A 15,934-nucleotide genomic window follows, 5' to 3' on the forward strand; every position below is an offset into this window, starting at 1 on the left:
TTTCTTTTGGGCTAGTTAGGGCCAAGAGAACTTGCCTATATCAATAGGAAGCCCAATGATGGACTGCCTGACCGTGGGCAGGGCAGGGTGTAAGTAACCTGGAGTTGATGAGATAATTACCTGTTAAATGGGGACAGGTGGTACAGACTGCCTTCCTAAACATGTTCTCACGGCACCGGGAGGCGTTTGACTCCATGTGTAGACACGGCCGATTGCCGTGGAGACAGAGGGCTGCGAGATCTGGCTCCTCCAAACGTAGCACCTGGATTTCGAGGGGACCTCCCGTGAGCCCCGTTCCGCCAATAAGCTCCGGAAACAGCTCCGGCCACTGCAACCTGACGCCTCCCCCTTCTCTTTCCCAGCAGTACGCAGACCAGTCCCTCATGAAGAACGCCATCAAGACGTCCGAGGAGTCGTGGATTGAGCAGCAGATGCTGGAGGACAAGAAGAGGGCCACTGACTGGGAGGCCACCAACGAGGCCATCGAGGAGCAGGTGGCCCGCGAGTCCTACCTGCAGTGGCTGCAAGACCAGGAGAAGCAGGCACGGCAGGTGAGAAGGCACAGGGGTGCCGGCATGGCTTACGATCTGCTGACATGCGTGCAGAGATCATGTGCTCTAACCAGGATTTCTCAAACCCCGGCTGATGTCTAGTATGCTTTTATTTTTTGGGGGGAGTCTCTTTGAATCTTTTTTTTTTAGGGGTTCAGGGGGGAGGAAAATGGTCTCATTTAAGTGAAAAGACTTTCCTGTTGCTCCAGGACTGGAACTGAAGAATCCCGTTTTGTACCCACTGGTGTCAGCAGTACAATATGGTCGAGTGATTGATGACGGCTAATGTGAGCCTGGGGAATCATCTAGCTTTTCCCCCCTCTGTGTGACTGCACGAGCTAGTAGCATCGGCACCAAAGCTGTCTGCTGCTCAGTAGTCCGCAGTGAGAAGTAGGCCGTCTTGCACAAACAAGACCGTGTCCTAGCAAATGGGACCAAATCCAAATTTAAACCCAGGTGGTCCAACTGATTTTAGGTGACAGGCAGCCCGTAAACTTTCACAAGTAGAATATTTATTTTGTTCTGGTGTTACCGATGTCAAAATCGTCTCATCCTAATTGTCTAATCCGCTGACTGTTCATATGAATGCTTATGTGGGTGTATCTTGGTTTTCAAGTCTCCTCTTCTAAAACCCAAAGAACAATAAAGGTAATAAAGAAAATATCTTGCATTGTAACTGCCCTTTTAGCTTTGATCCTTTCTGGTTTTAGTAGAATTAGGGTAACGACTGGAGCTCATGGTTGCTGGACTGAACACTGATACACTGAAGGATCCTGTCAAAAGAGATCTTTTTCATGAAACTTGTTACTACTTTTGGGACCCTGATCTCAAGAGAAAAATCACAACATGCTTGCAAAAAGTACTTTGGATATCAAACAAAGGAACATCAGAAGTGGTCTGATAAAAATGACCAATGATCAATGAGCTTATTGATTAGCAGCCCAAGGCTTCCTTTGCAGGGCATGATATTCCAAGCAGATGCAGCTATTCTTCAGCAAGCAAAGAAAATAGTCCAAAGAACAGCTTGTGATGTGGACATACACAGGAGTGGCCAATGGACATACCAGGCCAAGGAAGGACAAAATGTTAAAGACAAATTATAGCAATGGTGTCTTCAGTCTCAAAGGGACTGTTTATGACCAGAGTACCCAAGGACCAACTTACCTTTGAGTTCTAAAATCAGGGGAGACTTAAGTCAAAGAAAAGGGAAAAGCACATTGGTCTTATCTTTCACTTTAGGGTTCATGGAAGACACACACCCTGGCCTCCTGAGGGATAGCCAGTGCATGAATAATGCTAGAAGTGTTCTTCTAGTTTGCATTGATAATTTAATGACTCACTTTTAGACATTACAAATAGAGAAACCACGATTAGACCAGGATGAAAGTGTCTCTGACACTCACATGACATAACTCATGAAGTTTCTTACCATGATGCTATTAAGGCATCTTGCTACATTGCACGAGTTGCTTAAATGAACCTTGTAACCTTGGGAAATAGTTGCAATGGATTGTATCCTTTGTGCTCTTTAAATCCGTTCTGTGTAATATCTTTGTTTTGTTTTTAATGTATGAGAACTTGATTGATTCAGGGAAGCTACGAAAACAGGATTCCCTCGATGCTCGAGACGGAAGGTTGCAGCTTGTAGCCCCACACTGTCACCTTGACCACCGTTTTTCACAGAAAGTTTTCGGTGAAACACCAGGCTTTCCCGTAAATACACAGTTCATAATGAGCTCTACAGGAGCTGATCTGAATTCATTTTAAAGGGTAGTGAGCAACAGTGTGGATTTATTGTAGGTCCACATGCCCAATTAGAGCAGGCAAGGAGGCATGAACTTTATTTATTTAAAGAACCTTTAAGTGTTAGAAATGCAAACTACTTTGCTCTTCTCATTAGCAAGGTATCACAGTGCCAGTGCTCTGTGAACTCTTACAAATGATCACTCTTACAATCCTGAAAGCACAGCAAAATTCTTTTATCTCCTTTAGACAGAGGCGCTCCCCAGCATTGTCCACCACTGTCACGTTCTTTTCAAAAGCTGAACATTTCATTTACAGCAGGATGAGAAGGAAGCAAGAATTAGCAAGAAAAAGACTTGCATTTGATTAACAATTCTGTTAAAGGCTACTTTATGCTAATACATAGTGCATATTTTCCACACAGTTGTAGTTAGTGAAGTTAGGACTTTGGTTGCAATCCATTCAGTGATCCACTAGAAGTCCAAGAAGCATCTCTAGGTGCAAGTATAGTTTCTCGACATGTAGAGCACCTGTGTGCCAAAAGACTTTCTCTTGTCAGTCACTGTGGTTCACTGGGAAGTACTGGAGAAAGCTATCATGTTCCTCTACTGACCGAGGATTTTACCCACAGCAGTTTACCTGACGGCAGAATCAGGTGAGGTTTAGGTATTTAATGTTAAAATAACATTTCTTCGAGTATAGGCAGATTTAGTTAGGGTGTTACCTTGTCCAGTGGATGATGTGCTAATATTAAATGTGTGTATGACTTAGTTGCTCATGCTATCTTTGGATAGTCTTCCAACAACTTGATGGTTACAAAGCGAGTTTAAAAGAACCCTGTAATCCTGTTCAGTTGTCGCCAAAAATTGTATTGATTGGTATATCTCAAAAGGTGTCTGTTTAAACCTACTCTCTGTAAGTACAGCGGCCCTTGTGTTTACGAGAAACCAGTTGATTCAAAGAAGGTGAAAAAGAAAAACCTAAGAATAGCATGAAGCCGCAGGTGCGATCTCACAGGATCCTCTCGACGATTGAGACGGAAGGTTGTACTAAACCAGCTCGTACCCCCCACACCGCCACCTTGACCACCATTATTTTCAGACAGTCTTCAGTGAAACACCAGGCTTTCCCGTAAATACTGAGTTCAAAATGAGCTCTATAGGAGCTGATCTGAATTCATTTTAAAGGACTGTGAGCAACAGTGTGGATTTATTGTAGGCCCACATGTCCAATCAGAGCAGGCAGGGAGCCTGGAAAAGTATGGAGGAAGAGCTTTCAGTGCATGTGATTTTTATAATGCACTAGTGAAATTAAAGAATCTTCAAAGGTTTTCTCGTTTGTAATGTGACAGCACGTTAAGTGCAAAACCATAAACACCCGTCAGCTTGTTTTAGATATTACGGCATTTACTTTGTGCAAGAAAGTATCGTCCTTGAATTTTATGGTGGGTAAGATTTGAAAAATGAAAAGACAGACATGGGAAGGGTTTGATATGGCAGGATTCTGTTGTATAATATTATGTTTTTCCTGTTTTTATTTTTGATAACTTGCATTGCAAAAAGCTTTCCCCCTCCTCCTTCACACCTTGAGCCGCTGTTGTGAAAACGTGCTAATCAGGTTGAGAAGGTGTGATCTTTTGAAGATGTAGTGCAACTCAAGGGTTGTGAAGCCTCTTGGTCACGCCAGCCCTGTGATTTTGGAAATGAGTCTGCGTAGCTACAGAACAGTGGTGGCGACACCTTGAAACTCAGGCCTCGTGTGCGAAAGTGCTCAGATGTCTTTATCTTAAGCAGAGGGTTTCTCGTAAATGCAGTCTGCCCTGCAGCAGAGTTACTCAAGGGATAGGCATTTCAGTCATCCCTTATTTCAGCCTGAGCGCACAGCGGCCTTAAGGTGAAACCGTGGAGCGCGAGGGGGGGGGGGACATGCTTCTGATGGAGCCTCAACCCCCCCCCTCACTCTCTGTCCTGTCCGTCTCTCCTCTTGCAGCCCCGGAAGGCCAGCGCCACCTGCAGCTCGGCGACCGCGGCAGCGTCCAGCGGGCTGGAGGAGTGGAGCGGGCGCTCCCCCCGGCAGCGCAGCTCCGCGCCCTCGCCGGAGCACCCCGACCCCCACCCCGACGCCGCGGCCAAGCCCCCATCCCCCGCGGGCGCCGCCCTCATGCTGCCCAAGCCCCCCTCGCCCTGCGCGCCAGGTCAGCCCCTCCTGTCGGCCCCTCCATGGCCCCGCGCCTCGGTGGGACGTCGTAGAAATAGGAATTCCAACCCCAGCCCTGAAGAGAGCTGTGCATTTGGTCTTCAATAAATCTGGGAGTTCTACAAGAGTGCGGACAAAAGCACCATGAGCCAGAAGGACCTCTCGTGCCACGTTGTGTGTTGCCATGCCCAGCGTCTCGACAGTCTGTGCAGTTTTCATCCACATATAGTGGGGAAACTTTCCAGAAGGGCAGGGCCTGTGTAAGGTGCAGGCCGACCTGTTCAATGTTCCAGTCTGGTGCCCCACATTGGAAGTCAGGGTCTCCCACTTCTTATCGGGCATAATAAAACTGTGCAGGCGGGTGCCCGAAGAAGGCTCCACAGCCGAAACGTGTTTTCTTTCTTCTCTTTTCGGGATGGAATAAACCTATTACTTGTTCCTTTGCATAATAAAACTGTTTTTTTTTTTAAATAAAAAACAGTGACTGTGTGCCTGTGCTGTTGTCTTCCTTAAAGATCTAGGTTCGGCACAACCCGTCTCTCTTTCCTCCTAGACCTGGGCTCGGCCGTGTCCTGCCCCCTACTGACCTTGTCCTTGTCTCCTCCCCCTGCCTCCCAGGTCCCAGCAGCCAGTCGTGCGTGGGGGCGGACCGGGCCACCCCATCGCCCCTCGTGTCCCTCTACCCCGCCCTGGAATACCGGGCCATCATGCAGGAAATGTCACCCACCGCCTTCGGTAAGGAGAGGACCGGCCCGGACTGGCACTGGGGTGTGGACACTGGGCACGGGTCTACCTCGCAGGTTTAGAAGCAGGATGAGTGAACACATTCCACACTTTCCTCAGAGCTGTTGGGTCCTCCATTGTCACTTTGGAAATTAAAAAGACACGATTAAGTATGTAGTACTTACACCATCAATCAATTGTGCGATGAGCACGAAAGTGCGTGGATTCACTAGAAAACCTTTTCTTTTATTTTGACCCTCATGAATTTAAATGGGAGCTTGAGCAGGGAACTTCCTAACCTGCAGCGCTACGAGAGGTTAATGGCAATGTTCTGCTCTGATTAAAAAATAAATAAAATGCTGTCCCGGTGTCTCAGTTTTAAAGAGTACGCGCCGAGTAGTGGCGTCCGCCTTCATCTCTTCTCCCGCCCTCAGGACTAACGGACTGGGAGGACGACGAGATCTTGGCCTCGGTTTTGGCCGTGTCGCAACAAGAGTACCTCGACAGCATGAAGAAGAACAGCATGCACAGAGAGCCCTCCCCGGACAGCAGTTGATAATCGAGGCCTCCGCAGCTGCAGCAGGAACGAAGTCGCCCATCTCGATCGTCTCCTGGTCTTCGCTTCCCCGCCCCCGTCCCCCCACACGCCTCCACATTATCGAACCCAGCCCCTGGCCCTTTCTAATGCCTAGACACCATCGGACTTATTTAGGTGCATGTTTAAATAAACAGACATCAAGGAGGAAAAAAAAAAAGAAAATTGTAATAATGTCATACTTATCTTCTTAATGATTAATATAATTTTTGTTTTATTTTCTCTTTTTTGGGATGAAAAAATACACTTGTTTTTTTCTTGGAATAAAAAAGAAAAGAAAACCTGTATGAATAAAACGTATCATTATTTACTGATGGCCGCACAGGGTTATGGGGTTTTCAGGTGGCTTAACAGGACTGTCGAATGCCCCCTTCCCATGTAGAGTTCCCTCTTGCGTTAGTCACACAGCCTCTAGAGCAATGGCTCCCAATCCTGGTCCTGGTGACACACACACCTGTTGGTGTTCATTCCAGCCAAACCCTCAGTCACGCCAGCTAACCCCTCGTTGACTTAATAAAAATGAGATGAATGTGAACGGTTTGTTCCCAGCTCTTAAGCATGTTGGACCTTTAACCATTGTGTTTTGTAAGTGAAATAAAAACTTCTGACTAGAAACAAAAGGCAAAGATTCCATTGAAGCGAATTAAGTTAAGATCAAGTAAGGCTTGGATCATCTAATGAGCGTGGGCTGGAATGAAACCCAGCAGCTGTGTGGGTCACCAGGATTGGGAACCACTGCTCCAGACGCGGGAGGTCAGAGGTCAGATGTTTTGTAAAGTCCAGCACGAACCCTGCCCTGGAGTTGCCGTCTTGCTGCTCCATGCTGTAATCTCTGTAGTCCTTCGAGAGTCTCCAACCTCTCAACACTTAGAAAAACAACAGCCAGACTACAGAAACGAAGGGGGAAAAAATGGTTTACAATTTTGTTTCACAAGTAGTTAGAGGGCTGGTGGGTCAAGAGGTTGTCTGAGTGTAAAGAATGGGCAAGGGAAGGGCTGGAAGAAGCTAGTAAATTGTCTGCACTAGACGACCATCAGTTGATGTAGGTTAAGAGCCGAGCTGACACACTGGCCCCGCCAGGAAAAGGACTGAACACCCTTGAATTACAACCTGCCTGTGTTCTTTGCCAAGAGGAGAATTTTTCCACATCTTGGAAGCTTCCAATCTTAGCCCTCTGAGACTGCACCACAGTGGCTTCCTGGTATATTAGAAATATGGCTATGAGCTTTCAAAGTTAATCAGTTCCTCTGAGACCCAGGTGCGATAACATTTGAAAAGTCCTTCTTGTTGGGAGAGTGAAATCTGAGGGCATCTCTGAACTGGACAGGTAGGCAAGGCTGCAAACCCCGTGTTAGGGGTGACGTGTTCCCTTGTTCCAGGCTTTGGAAACCCAGGAATGTGTGTGATTGGGGAGGTGTCAGCTGGGGCACACAGGTGGCTGAGCCCAGAGCCCTCCATCAACTGCTAGAAGTAGTACTTCATTTTGTTAACCACAAAACCACAGGATTTCCTTAACATTTTGTGTTCAGCATATCCTTCTGCCTCAACGTTACTGGGTGAGAGGTAACACAATTGGATTTTTTTTTTTGTGAATGCATGCAACTTCTATAAAGCAGGACAAGACATGCTCCCAGTTCATAGTGTATTCGCCTACAACAACATCTCTGCACCTCATCAGAAGTACTTCTGGGCCGCCCTCTTCTCGAAGCTGAATGGAGTCTCCCGGCCCAGCCCAGGTATGTGACTTCAATGTGTGCATGATGCGCAAGCCCACCTGGGTGCTGTAATGCTCTTCATTTGTGGTTCTTTGGGTTTAGATTTAACTTACGTCATTGTGTTAATGGGGTAATGTCCCCTGCCCCTCCCTGCACCCCCCTGACACTCCACTGCCCCTCCCATCACCCCCCCTGACACTCCACTGCCCCGCCCATCACCCCCCCGACACTCCCCTGCCCCGCCCATTATGTAGCTGTAAGTCAGCATTGCTGGCTGTGGTTTTCTGCAGATCTTAGACTCAGCCAGAAACGAGAACAGCAGGCCAGGCGCTGACTGATCCCGAGACCTGGGCCGTCTTCGTCAGCCTGGCCCTCTCTGCAGGAAGGGACGGCCCCGCACGCTGCAGCGCTGACTCGGGGGCCTGGGAAATCAAATCGGCGATTTTAATCTCAGTATAGATATGAAAGAGTTTCATTTTGACTCATGTTGTTTTTCTTATGATCCGCTATTGTTTCTGCCCGGAGAGCTCGCTGAAGCGGTTAATCCGAGTTGCAGGCCGACCTCCACCTACAGCAACCACTAGGAGGCGCTGCACGCAGGCGCGCTCAAGTGTTGCCCTCGTCGCACAAGACTAATCTATTTTCCTTTAGGATATTTTCCACACTTAACTCCCAGTATAGGTGTTTCTCAAAGATTTATTTGTAACCTGAATTTTCTTTTTATTAATAGAATATTTTGATCCATACAATCTACTTTACTTTCGCGTTGGAAGTGAGGTAATATTTGAAGATAATTCCACATATTATCATTAATAGCAATTGGAAAATGTCGCAGTGTTAAAGCCATACGTGCATTATTTTGTTCACATTTAATAAAACGTTCTTCTTTATCTTCTGCCCAGCAGAGTTAATTGTAAAAATACTACTTGGAGAAGCAACAACAGTGCCTTTTACTCTGACGTGTTAGCAGGAGACTTGAAGTTTAAAACTTGGTGTTTAGTGGTAAACTTAGCTCGGGGTCCTTGAGTCGTTTTTATCTCGACATTCAAGCAGGTGCAAATCTTGTGTTAACCCTTTCCCCGCCTCTGTGGCGGGAAACCGGTTTTGAAACGAGACCAGCTGTTTCACTCTCTAGTAGCCTGACGTGCCTTATTAACCAATAAAGACAACAACGCTAACAGCCAGAAACATGATCGTTCAACAGGCTGGGAGCAGGGGGTGGATTGACGTTTATGGGTTGGGGAAGACAAAGTTGATGTTTCATTTTGTTGATGTGAGCTGGATGAGCCACTGGATGAAAAATGATAAACCATCCTTTTTGTTGATGGTTTATTTCACTTTAAAGAAACGTCACCTTTGGTTGCCAGTCTGATAAAAGAAATGTTACGTGAACTGTAGGTAACCGGAGGCAGGTCAGGATAGAGAATGTGTATTTAAAAGCTGGAAAGCTTGGAGGGGGCTGCAGAGAGACAAACGGCTTAATTCCAGGCTGCATATTGGGGGGGAAAAGCAAACGACTCGGTTCTTGTGCCCTTTTTAGGCATAAACACTCTGAAAATGGCATTCGTTAAAATGTGCTGTGCGTGCAATGAGTCCTAATTACCCCTTAAAATGAAAAGCAACAGGCGGCTACACCTCCCGTCTTACAAACGGATAAATTAATGCAATAAATGGGGAAAAGGATATTGTAACAAGGCTTTTGCAAAAACTTTTCAGCTTCAGTGCAAAAACGTAAAACAAATATTTGATGGCGCGTTAGCAAAAGTAGAGCTATACTGAGGAGTTTTACAAGGAAGCAAACGTGGAAGGGGAAGGAAAAAAAAAAGCATAATCATTTTTATCAAAACCGCACAGCGGTCGCTTACCGGAACTCGAGCTGGACGGTTAGGTTCTCAGAACGTCTCTTCGGGGTACCTGTTCGGCTCTTTCATGAATATTCAAATATTCAAATCACGCTCGCCTCCGATTGGCTGGCTATTCAAAAGCCCCCCCCGAAGGCGGCGGTGATTGGAGGGACGGCGCGGTAGGGGCGTGGTGACACATGTAAACTTACTAAAAAAAACAGCAACACGAGCCGAGGAGTCATTTCAGGTCTGAGGAGGTTGGAGCTGCTTGGTGTGTGTTTGCTTGGCGGCCAGCGATTTGAACTTCTTTCTGCTCACAGCTGGGAGTTCTCTGGCGGTGGAATATACCTTTCACTGGATATACCCTCTCTTCCATTATCAGGATTTGCGTGTGTGTCTAGATTACGGACAACTGCCCTTGAACTGGAAAGCAAGCCCTGGGTGTTTCCACTGGGACGGTATTAAATAATCACCCGCTGCGTCTCGCTCTCGGAGAATTTCCAAAATGCTGGATAAATGCATCGAAGAGATCTTCGTCCACAAGGGTGATGAACTCACAGCAAAACAAGGTATGGGATGCAGCTTGTATCGCCGCTTGACGCTTTTTTTAAGATATGAAAGTCAGTTTTAATGCTATTAGCTGCGGGGCTTTATGTGAAAATGTCAACAACAACAACAACAACAACCTTGTTGCACGTTTTCGCAATAGGTTTATAAAATTAGGTATTTGCATAGAAGAGAATACCTTGTGCGTCTCTTCGATTTTTCTTAACGTCTGCGTAGTAACGTTTGGACCTTCACCCTTCACCCGCAGTAAAACGCAACGACAGCTGCTGCTGGCGGTCATAACATTACTCCTGCCAGAGAGCCTGGCTAAGCTGCTCGGGAGGCACACTCGTGTGAAAGCCGAAAATAGTTTGGGGGTGTCGCTATCACCGTGCTTCCGAAGAAGATTTAGTGGGCTTGTGTATCTGGGGTGACTTGTGTGTACTGGGTTGACCCGAGTTCTGCTCTGCTCTCCAGTTGCACCGAAGGAGCCCTTTGAAAAGCTCTATCAGGTCGGCCCGCTGCTGGGAAGCGGCGGGTTCGGTTCCGTCTTCGCGGGACAGCGCCTTTCGGACGGGCTGCAGGTGAGTCCACTTTCTGCTGAGCTGCACAAGCCACGCGTTCTTACTTCCACGGCTCAGCTGTTGGCGCAGTGTGCGCAGCGGGCTTTGCATATGTAAATGGGGGAAGTTGGAGCTGGGATGGGGAAGCAAACAGCTGTTTTCTTTGGCACTGAGGTTCGTGAACTTGTAATTGCAGATGCTCGGTGCCTCTTTTGTAGTAAATATAATCTCGTAGTTTGGAGAGATTGAGAAGTCGAGTCAACTTTGTTCGGGCTGCAGTACAATGCTCATTCAATGGTGTCTGCTTTGCAGCTTGCATTTTCTATCGATCAAGCTTTCTGCATGACTAAATTCCTGTTTTCCTTCTCTAGGTGGCCATAAAACAGATTTCAAGTGACAGAGTTCAGCAGTGGGCCCGGCTGGTAAGGACATTTAAGATGCTTAACACTGCTTTTTCAGCCGTTGATGAGCAGGCTAATCCTTTTAGCTCCCCCATACCGGGAATGTTTGCTGGCCGCCCGGGGCGTCGAAACTAAACCTGTTCCCTTCAATTGCGAGGTTTCGGATGAAGCGCCTTACTAGTATTCGTAGGCGGGTCCTGCAACTTCGTTTGTGTAGGCTTTCGCAATTCCTATAGCCTGAATGAAACATGAATGGAAATCTAGAACAGGTCGAGAGCGAGCACAGGGAGGCGTTTCTTTGTTTTTGTTATTGGAAAACGTTTTGTTTTCCTTATTTTTTTTAAGAGAAGATTTACCTGTGCTGAGGTACGGTGTTAGACTGCCGCCAAACCGCAGCTAACTAAGTCGTTGGCAGTCGAAAAGCGCAAGGTGGCACGTTTTAGCTTGAGTCCTAAACGTCTGCAGAACGGGTTCGGACGGACTGGTCCGGGCCCGGCTCGGGAGTACCTGGCCCCTGACGTAGTTTTCTGGGAGTCGGGAGGAAGTCCCGTCGCCGGACTCCCCCTGCTGGAAACTTCCGAGCGGCAGCCTTCTCGGCAGTGACGTCACAGTGACGCGCCGGGGGTGTCCGATAACAAAACAAAGCCATGTGGAAACTCCGCGTGTGCGAGAAGTGAGACGGAATCCCCCCCCCGCCCCCACAGGCACTCCTACGAGCGGACAGACTCTCAAAACAACGCGTCAGACCTTGTTTTGAAGATCAATGGGGCTTCTCGGGCTAAAGCCGCTGATTGTTACCTTTCTGAATCCTGCTTGCCAACGTCAGTAGTTGGATCAGGTGGAGGCATGGTCTGGAGTACAGCTGCAACATTCCTCAGTCACCTAATACTACGCTCGATCAATTACGTCTCAATTTTGTAGAAATGATTAAAATATCATTTGTGCTTCTTCCAATACCCTGGTCTTACTCAAGTCAGGTCATTTTAATTAATCTATGATTTAGCCTATGATAAATGACAGCTAGTCTAGAAGCCTAAGGAAAGGTAACCTTAGCCTCTTTAGAAGGACAAGCCTGCTTGCCGGCACCTGATCTCGCCCGGTTTTCAGACAAGAGCCTGGTCACTAACCAGCAGCGCTCTGCTCCACAGCCCAACGAGCCCCACCTCGTTCCCATGGAGATCGCCCTGCTGCTGCGGCTGGGGGGCAGTGCCGGGTCCGGCCCGGCCCACCGGGGCGTGATCAGGATGCTGGACTGGTTCGAGAAGCCGGGGCAGGGCTTCCTCATCGTGTTCGAGAGACCCCAGCCCTGCCAGGACCTGTTCGACTTCATCACGGAGCGGGGGGCCCTGGAGGAGCCTCTGGCGCAGAGGTACGTGCCCCCCCCGGTCGACCCTCGCACGCGGGGAGGGGAGAGTCGCCCCCGGCGGTTCCTCGCGTGACCCTGCGCTTGTTCCGGCAGGTTCCTGCGGCAGATCGTGGAGGCGCTGCGGTTCTGTCACGCGCGGGGCGTGGTGCACCGCGACGTGAAGGACGAGAACGTGCTGGTGGACACGCGCACCGGCGACGCCAAGCTCATCGACTTCGGCTCGGGGGCGCTGCTCAAGGACGCGCTCTACACCGACTTCGAAGGTGAGCGCCGGCGCGGCCCTCCCGGCTCCTCCGCGCACCCACACGCGGCGGGCCGATCCGAGGTGTGACCCCAGTGTCCCGTCCCCCCCCAGGCACTCGGGTGTACAGCCCCCCGGAGTGGGTCCTGCACCAGCGCTACCACGCGCGGCCGCTGACCGTCTGGTCCCTGGGCGTGCTGCTGTTCGACATGGTGTGCGGCGACATCCCCTTCGAGCGGGACCGCGAGATCGTGGACGCCCAGCCCCACTTCACCCGGCGCCTCTCCAAAGGTGAGACTGGCACTGCGGTCTGGGGCTCAGGCCAGGGTCATGTGCGACTTTTTGCCCAAACCAAAAACTGCCTCGGTCCTGTGATTAAACCTTTCCTGGTGCATTAACAACGAACCTCATCTTGCGTTTCTGTCCACAATGAGACCGGCGGCAGTTTCGTTCAGCTGATCATATGATGGAGCTGCTGCTGTCGAGGGAGAGATTGCGATGTGGTTTGATGTTGGATGAAAATGACCTCAAATTAGAGGCAGCACTTAGGTGCTTGGGTGCATTGCTCGGTGATTTGCAACCCCACCCTGTCTTTTAGCTGCTGTTGCTGTAGGTGGTGGTTGTCGGGGGTTGTGTGACCCGTGCTGTGGGTCATTGCTGAGGGACTGGGGTGCGCTGCTCTGACCTGACCTCCTCCTCTCCCTCCTCCACAGAATGCCAGTCCCTGATCCGCTGGTGCCTGGCCTTCCGGCCTGAGGATCGGCCAACCCTGGAGCAGATCCTGCACCACCCCTGGATGGAGTCCTCGGAGGAGTACAGTGACCTGCAGGGGGCGGAATTGCCCGCCCAGTCTAGCCTGTGAGCTGGGACGCGCGCTGTCGGAGTGGGAGAAGTATGCTGGACGTGCCTGATTCTGTGGTCCTCACGCCGGTTGCCACAAACACCCACCCCCCCTGCGAATCACACCCTTATTTATTTATTTTTGGGGGATTTTGACAAGCGTATTTATTTGCAACAGAGCCACTGGCTAGTGTCCAGGAATCTTCTCCCACAGAGCGACATCCCAGCCAAAGGGACACTGTTCAGGGTTTGCAATCGGAGAGGTGGGGAGTATTTACAATCATCACAGACTAGAGATACTGAATGTTACAACTGTTTACAAAATGCACAGGCCAGTCGGATCTGTTAATGGCTGTGTGACCACAGATTATTATGGCTGTAGTGCTCATTGTTTTGTAACTTATTAATATTTATTCAAGTATTTTGGGGAGGTATGGGGTGTATTTGCTTTGTTTGTGGTGGTGAAATGCATGTCCAGATCCTTCCTCCTTGAATCGGACTCTGAGAATCGACTGTTCAGAAGCTGTATGTGACTTTGCGTACGCTGTGACATGACCTGGTTCTACAGGTTACTGTTCACTGCGGCTCTGGTACCTCGTTTTAAGAGGAGACGTCTACTTCCTGTGTCCTCTTCCCACCCCTGCTGGGCAATGGGTAGGAGGTCCAAAGACTTTGGAAGACGAGAAGTTTGTTCGGGACTTCATTGACCTTTAGTACCTTCAGTTTGAACTCTGAGTATCTGGACTGTCCTCATCCCCAGGGAAGTGCTTGCGATGACTGAAGAGGAGGAAAACGGCAGTCCCACGGGCTGGCCAAGGACTAGTACACTGCTGGCTTCTCCCTGTTGCTGTGCAGTCCGTCCTCCCCACCTGCAGTTCTTCCCAGACTCAGAGAGAGAGTGCCTCTTTGTTCAGACATTATGGCCAAATCGATCTGACTTGTGTCCCCTGTTGCTCTTTTAAATTCCTTAAAAGTAAGAACAGTGGGTGTCCAAGAATATTTTTTTAATAATTCTGGGTTTTTTTTTTTTGCAATTTTGAATATTTTTTTATTCTGAATTTTCACTCCAAGGACCTCTAACTCTGGCTTTGAGTTCCACACGTTTTTTATTTATTTTAACGTTTAAGGAAATAAAACCCCTTCTCTCCTTCTGGAGTGGGGGTGGGTGGGGGGTGAAAAATCATTCTGTTGTCAAAACCTTTGACCACCCCCCCCAGACACACAGCTGGGAATGTTACAGAGCTGAAACCGGGTGTGTCGATGGAATTTAGTTGTTGTTTTTTTGGTGCTAAGTATCACTCAGGATTGTGTTTGAATACCGTAACATGTGAGTATGCTGATGTTTGTGCACCAAACAGGCTGCTGTGCTAAGTGCGCCCTATAATTCCAGACTCCGCCTCTGTTTGTGAACTGGCTGCGTTGTGCCACGGGGGTGAGGTTAAGGCACGGAGGGGCCTCGTGTGCACAGAAACGTGCCGCAGGTGAGATCTAGGGGTACTGGAGGAGCCCCGCTGGCTGTTGTGCAGTAGTTTGCACTCTGGTCTGCTTTGTGCTGCCTGAGGCACGTGCCAGGCAGTTCATGCATCATTGTCGTTCCAACATATTTAGCACAGGTAACCTCCTGATTTCTAAAAAACGGAAAAATAAACTGTTTGTGGTTCAATTCCCAAAGTCCCCGTTGCTTCCACACCTTATATTGCTTTGGGATTGGATGAGAAAAGGCATTGTGAAAAACCCAAATAAATTTTTAATCTTAGTTTAAATACTGGGGTTAGTGATCTATTGTTTCTTGTAAATACTTGTGTATTGTAATGATGTAATGTGACATTTGTCACTTGTTCGTTAAATTAAAGGGGGGGTTGGGGAGCATTCAGAAATGTTTATTTATTTTTAAAAATGTCAGGGAGAATTTTGTTTCTCCATCTGATGAATAAAGACACCTTTTTTAAAAAAATCTACAAGATGGATGTGTGCATATCATTTCTTACTCATCTTTTGTTGACCTAACTATTCATAACTGTGTGCCACGTTTGAACAATTTCACGCCGAGGAGGTATGATTGAACTTTTTGGTGCTCATTGTCAAGGCCTATTACACCTCTTTACTTCCAGAGGTGAGCTGAGGGGTCAGAGATGACGCTGGGCCCTAGAATTTACTTGGAGATGCAGCACAGGCGCCGATAACAAACCTACCAGTCGGCACAAAACCGGCCCGTTTATGATTCCCTGCTGCTGCACGGTACCATTGATTACAAAAAAGACATGCAGTTAAGGGCTGTGTGATTAAGGCAGACTGCCTGAACGTGTTGGGATGGCCAGTGTGGAGCCTAGAGCAGGGTGAGGTGGCAGCAGGGAAGGAGGGAACAGTCCGTTATTCTCCAGCCTGCCTGCCACGCCCCCCCACGCCCACGCTCTGGGCAGGGCAGGCCAGGAGTTCCTGATGCCACTCCCGAGCAGGGCAGCCCTGCCAGCTGGCACACGTGCACACCGCGCCTCCACCGGAGAGGGGAAACGGGCGGGGGCGAGAGGGCGTGTGCTCACGGTCACACCTCGGCACGATTCTGGCCTCTGGCGGGAAAGCTTTGCTTCATGGGAACAGAACGGGGATCAG

At 48.8% G+C, this 15,934-nt stretch overlaps 2 protein-coding genes and 1 long non-coding RNA gene across 6 annotated transcripts in view; 2 read left to right on the forward strand and 1 right to left on the reverse strand.

Moving 5' to 3' along the window:
- otud5a (OTU deubiquitinase 5a) overlaps nucleotides 1-6,089 on the forward strand; it is a 60,457-nt gene extending 54,368 nt beyond the window's left edge. For 2 of the 3 annotated variants that reach the window (XM_088623779.1, XM_088623777.1), the window contains exons 6-9: nucleotides 363-551; nucleotides 4,284-4,488; nucleotides 5,109-5,225; nucleotides 5,648-6,089. In XM_088623779.1, coding sequence (XP_088479905.1) covers nucleotides 363-551; nucleotides 4,284-4,488; nucleotides 5,109-5,225; nucleotides 5,648-5,769 — 633 coding nt within the window. In that variant the 3' untranslated portion in view covers nucleotides 5,770-6,089. The remainder of the gene's footprint in view (nucleotides 1-362; nucleotides 552-4,283; nucleotides 4,489-5,108; nucleotides 5,226-5,647) is intronic. The other variant, XM_088623778.1, reaches the window with a different exon arrangement.
- LOC148674036 (uncharacterized) lies at nucleotides 5,829-9,473 on the reverse strand. Of its 2 annotated transcripts, none has more exons than XR_015933944.1 (2): nucleotides 9,389-9,473; nucleotides 5,829-6,695 (listed from the first exon to the last, which is right to left on the reverse strand). It is a non-coding gene; the product is annotated as an uncharacterized LOC148674036 (long non-coding RNA). The 2 variants fall into 2 exon arrangements; XR_015933945.1 differs by lacking the exon at nucleotides 9,389-9,473 and adding an exon at nucleotides 7,583-7,661.
- A 99-nt stretch (nucleotides 9,474-9,572) lies between these two features.
- pim2 (Pim-2 proto-oncogene, serine/threonine kinase) lies at nucleotides 9,573-15,278 on the forward strand. Its single transcript, XM_088623780.1, has 7 exons — nucleotides 9,573-9,936; nucleotides 10,391-10,497; nucleotides 10,848-10,898; nucleotides 12,026-12,246; nucleotides 12,337-12,506; nucleotides 12,599-12,775; nucleotides 13,198-15,278. Exons 1-7 carry the CDS (start codon nucleotides 9,873-9,875, stop codon nucleotides 13,344-13,346), a joined length of 939 nt encoding a protein of 312 aa, XP_088479906.1. The 5' UTR covers nucleotides 9,573-9,872; the 3' UTR covers nucleotides 13,347-15,278.
- The last annotated feature ends 656 nt before the right edge of the window (nucleotides 15,279-15,934 follow it).

This window comes from Lepisosteus platostomus, chromosome 3 (assembly GCF_059453375.1).
Source record: "Lepisosteus platostomus isolate fLepPlt1 chromosome 3, fLepPlt1.hap1, whole genome shotgun sequence".
Lineage (NCBI taxonomy): Eukaryota > Metazoa > Chordata > Actinopteri > Semionotiformes > Lepisosteidae > Lepisosteus > Lepisosteus platostomus.

Coding starts and splice junctions, on each gene's coding strand:
- pim2 (XM_088623780.1), top strand. CDS start 9,873: ATGCTGGATAAATGCATCGAAGAGATCTTCGTCCACAAGGGTGATGAA. Junction 10,899..12,025: donor TTCAGCAGTGGGCCCGGCTG/GTAAGGACATTT, acceptor TCTGCTCCACAG/CCCAACGAGCCCCACCTCGT. Junction 12,247..12,336: donor GAGGAGCCTCTGGCGCAGAG/GTACGTGCCCCC, acceptor TTGTTCCGGCAG/GTTCCTGCGGCAGATCGTGG.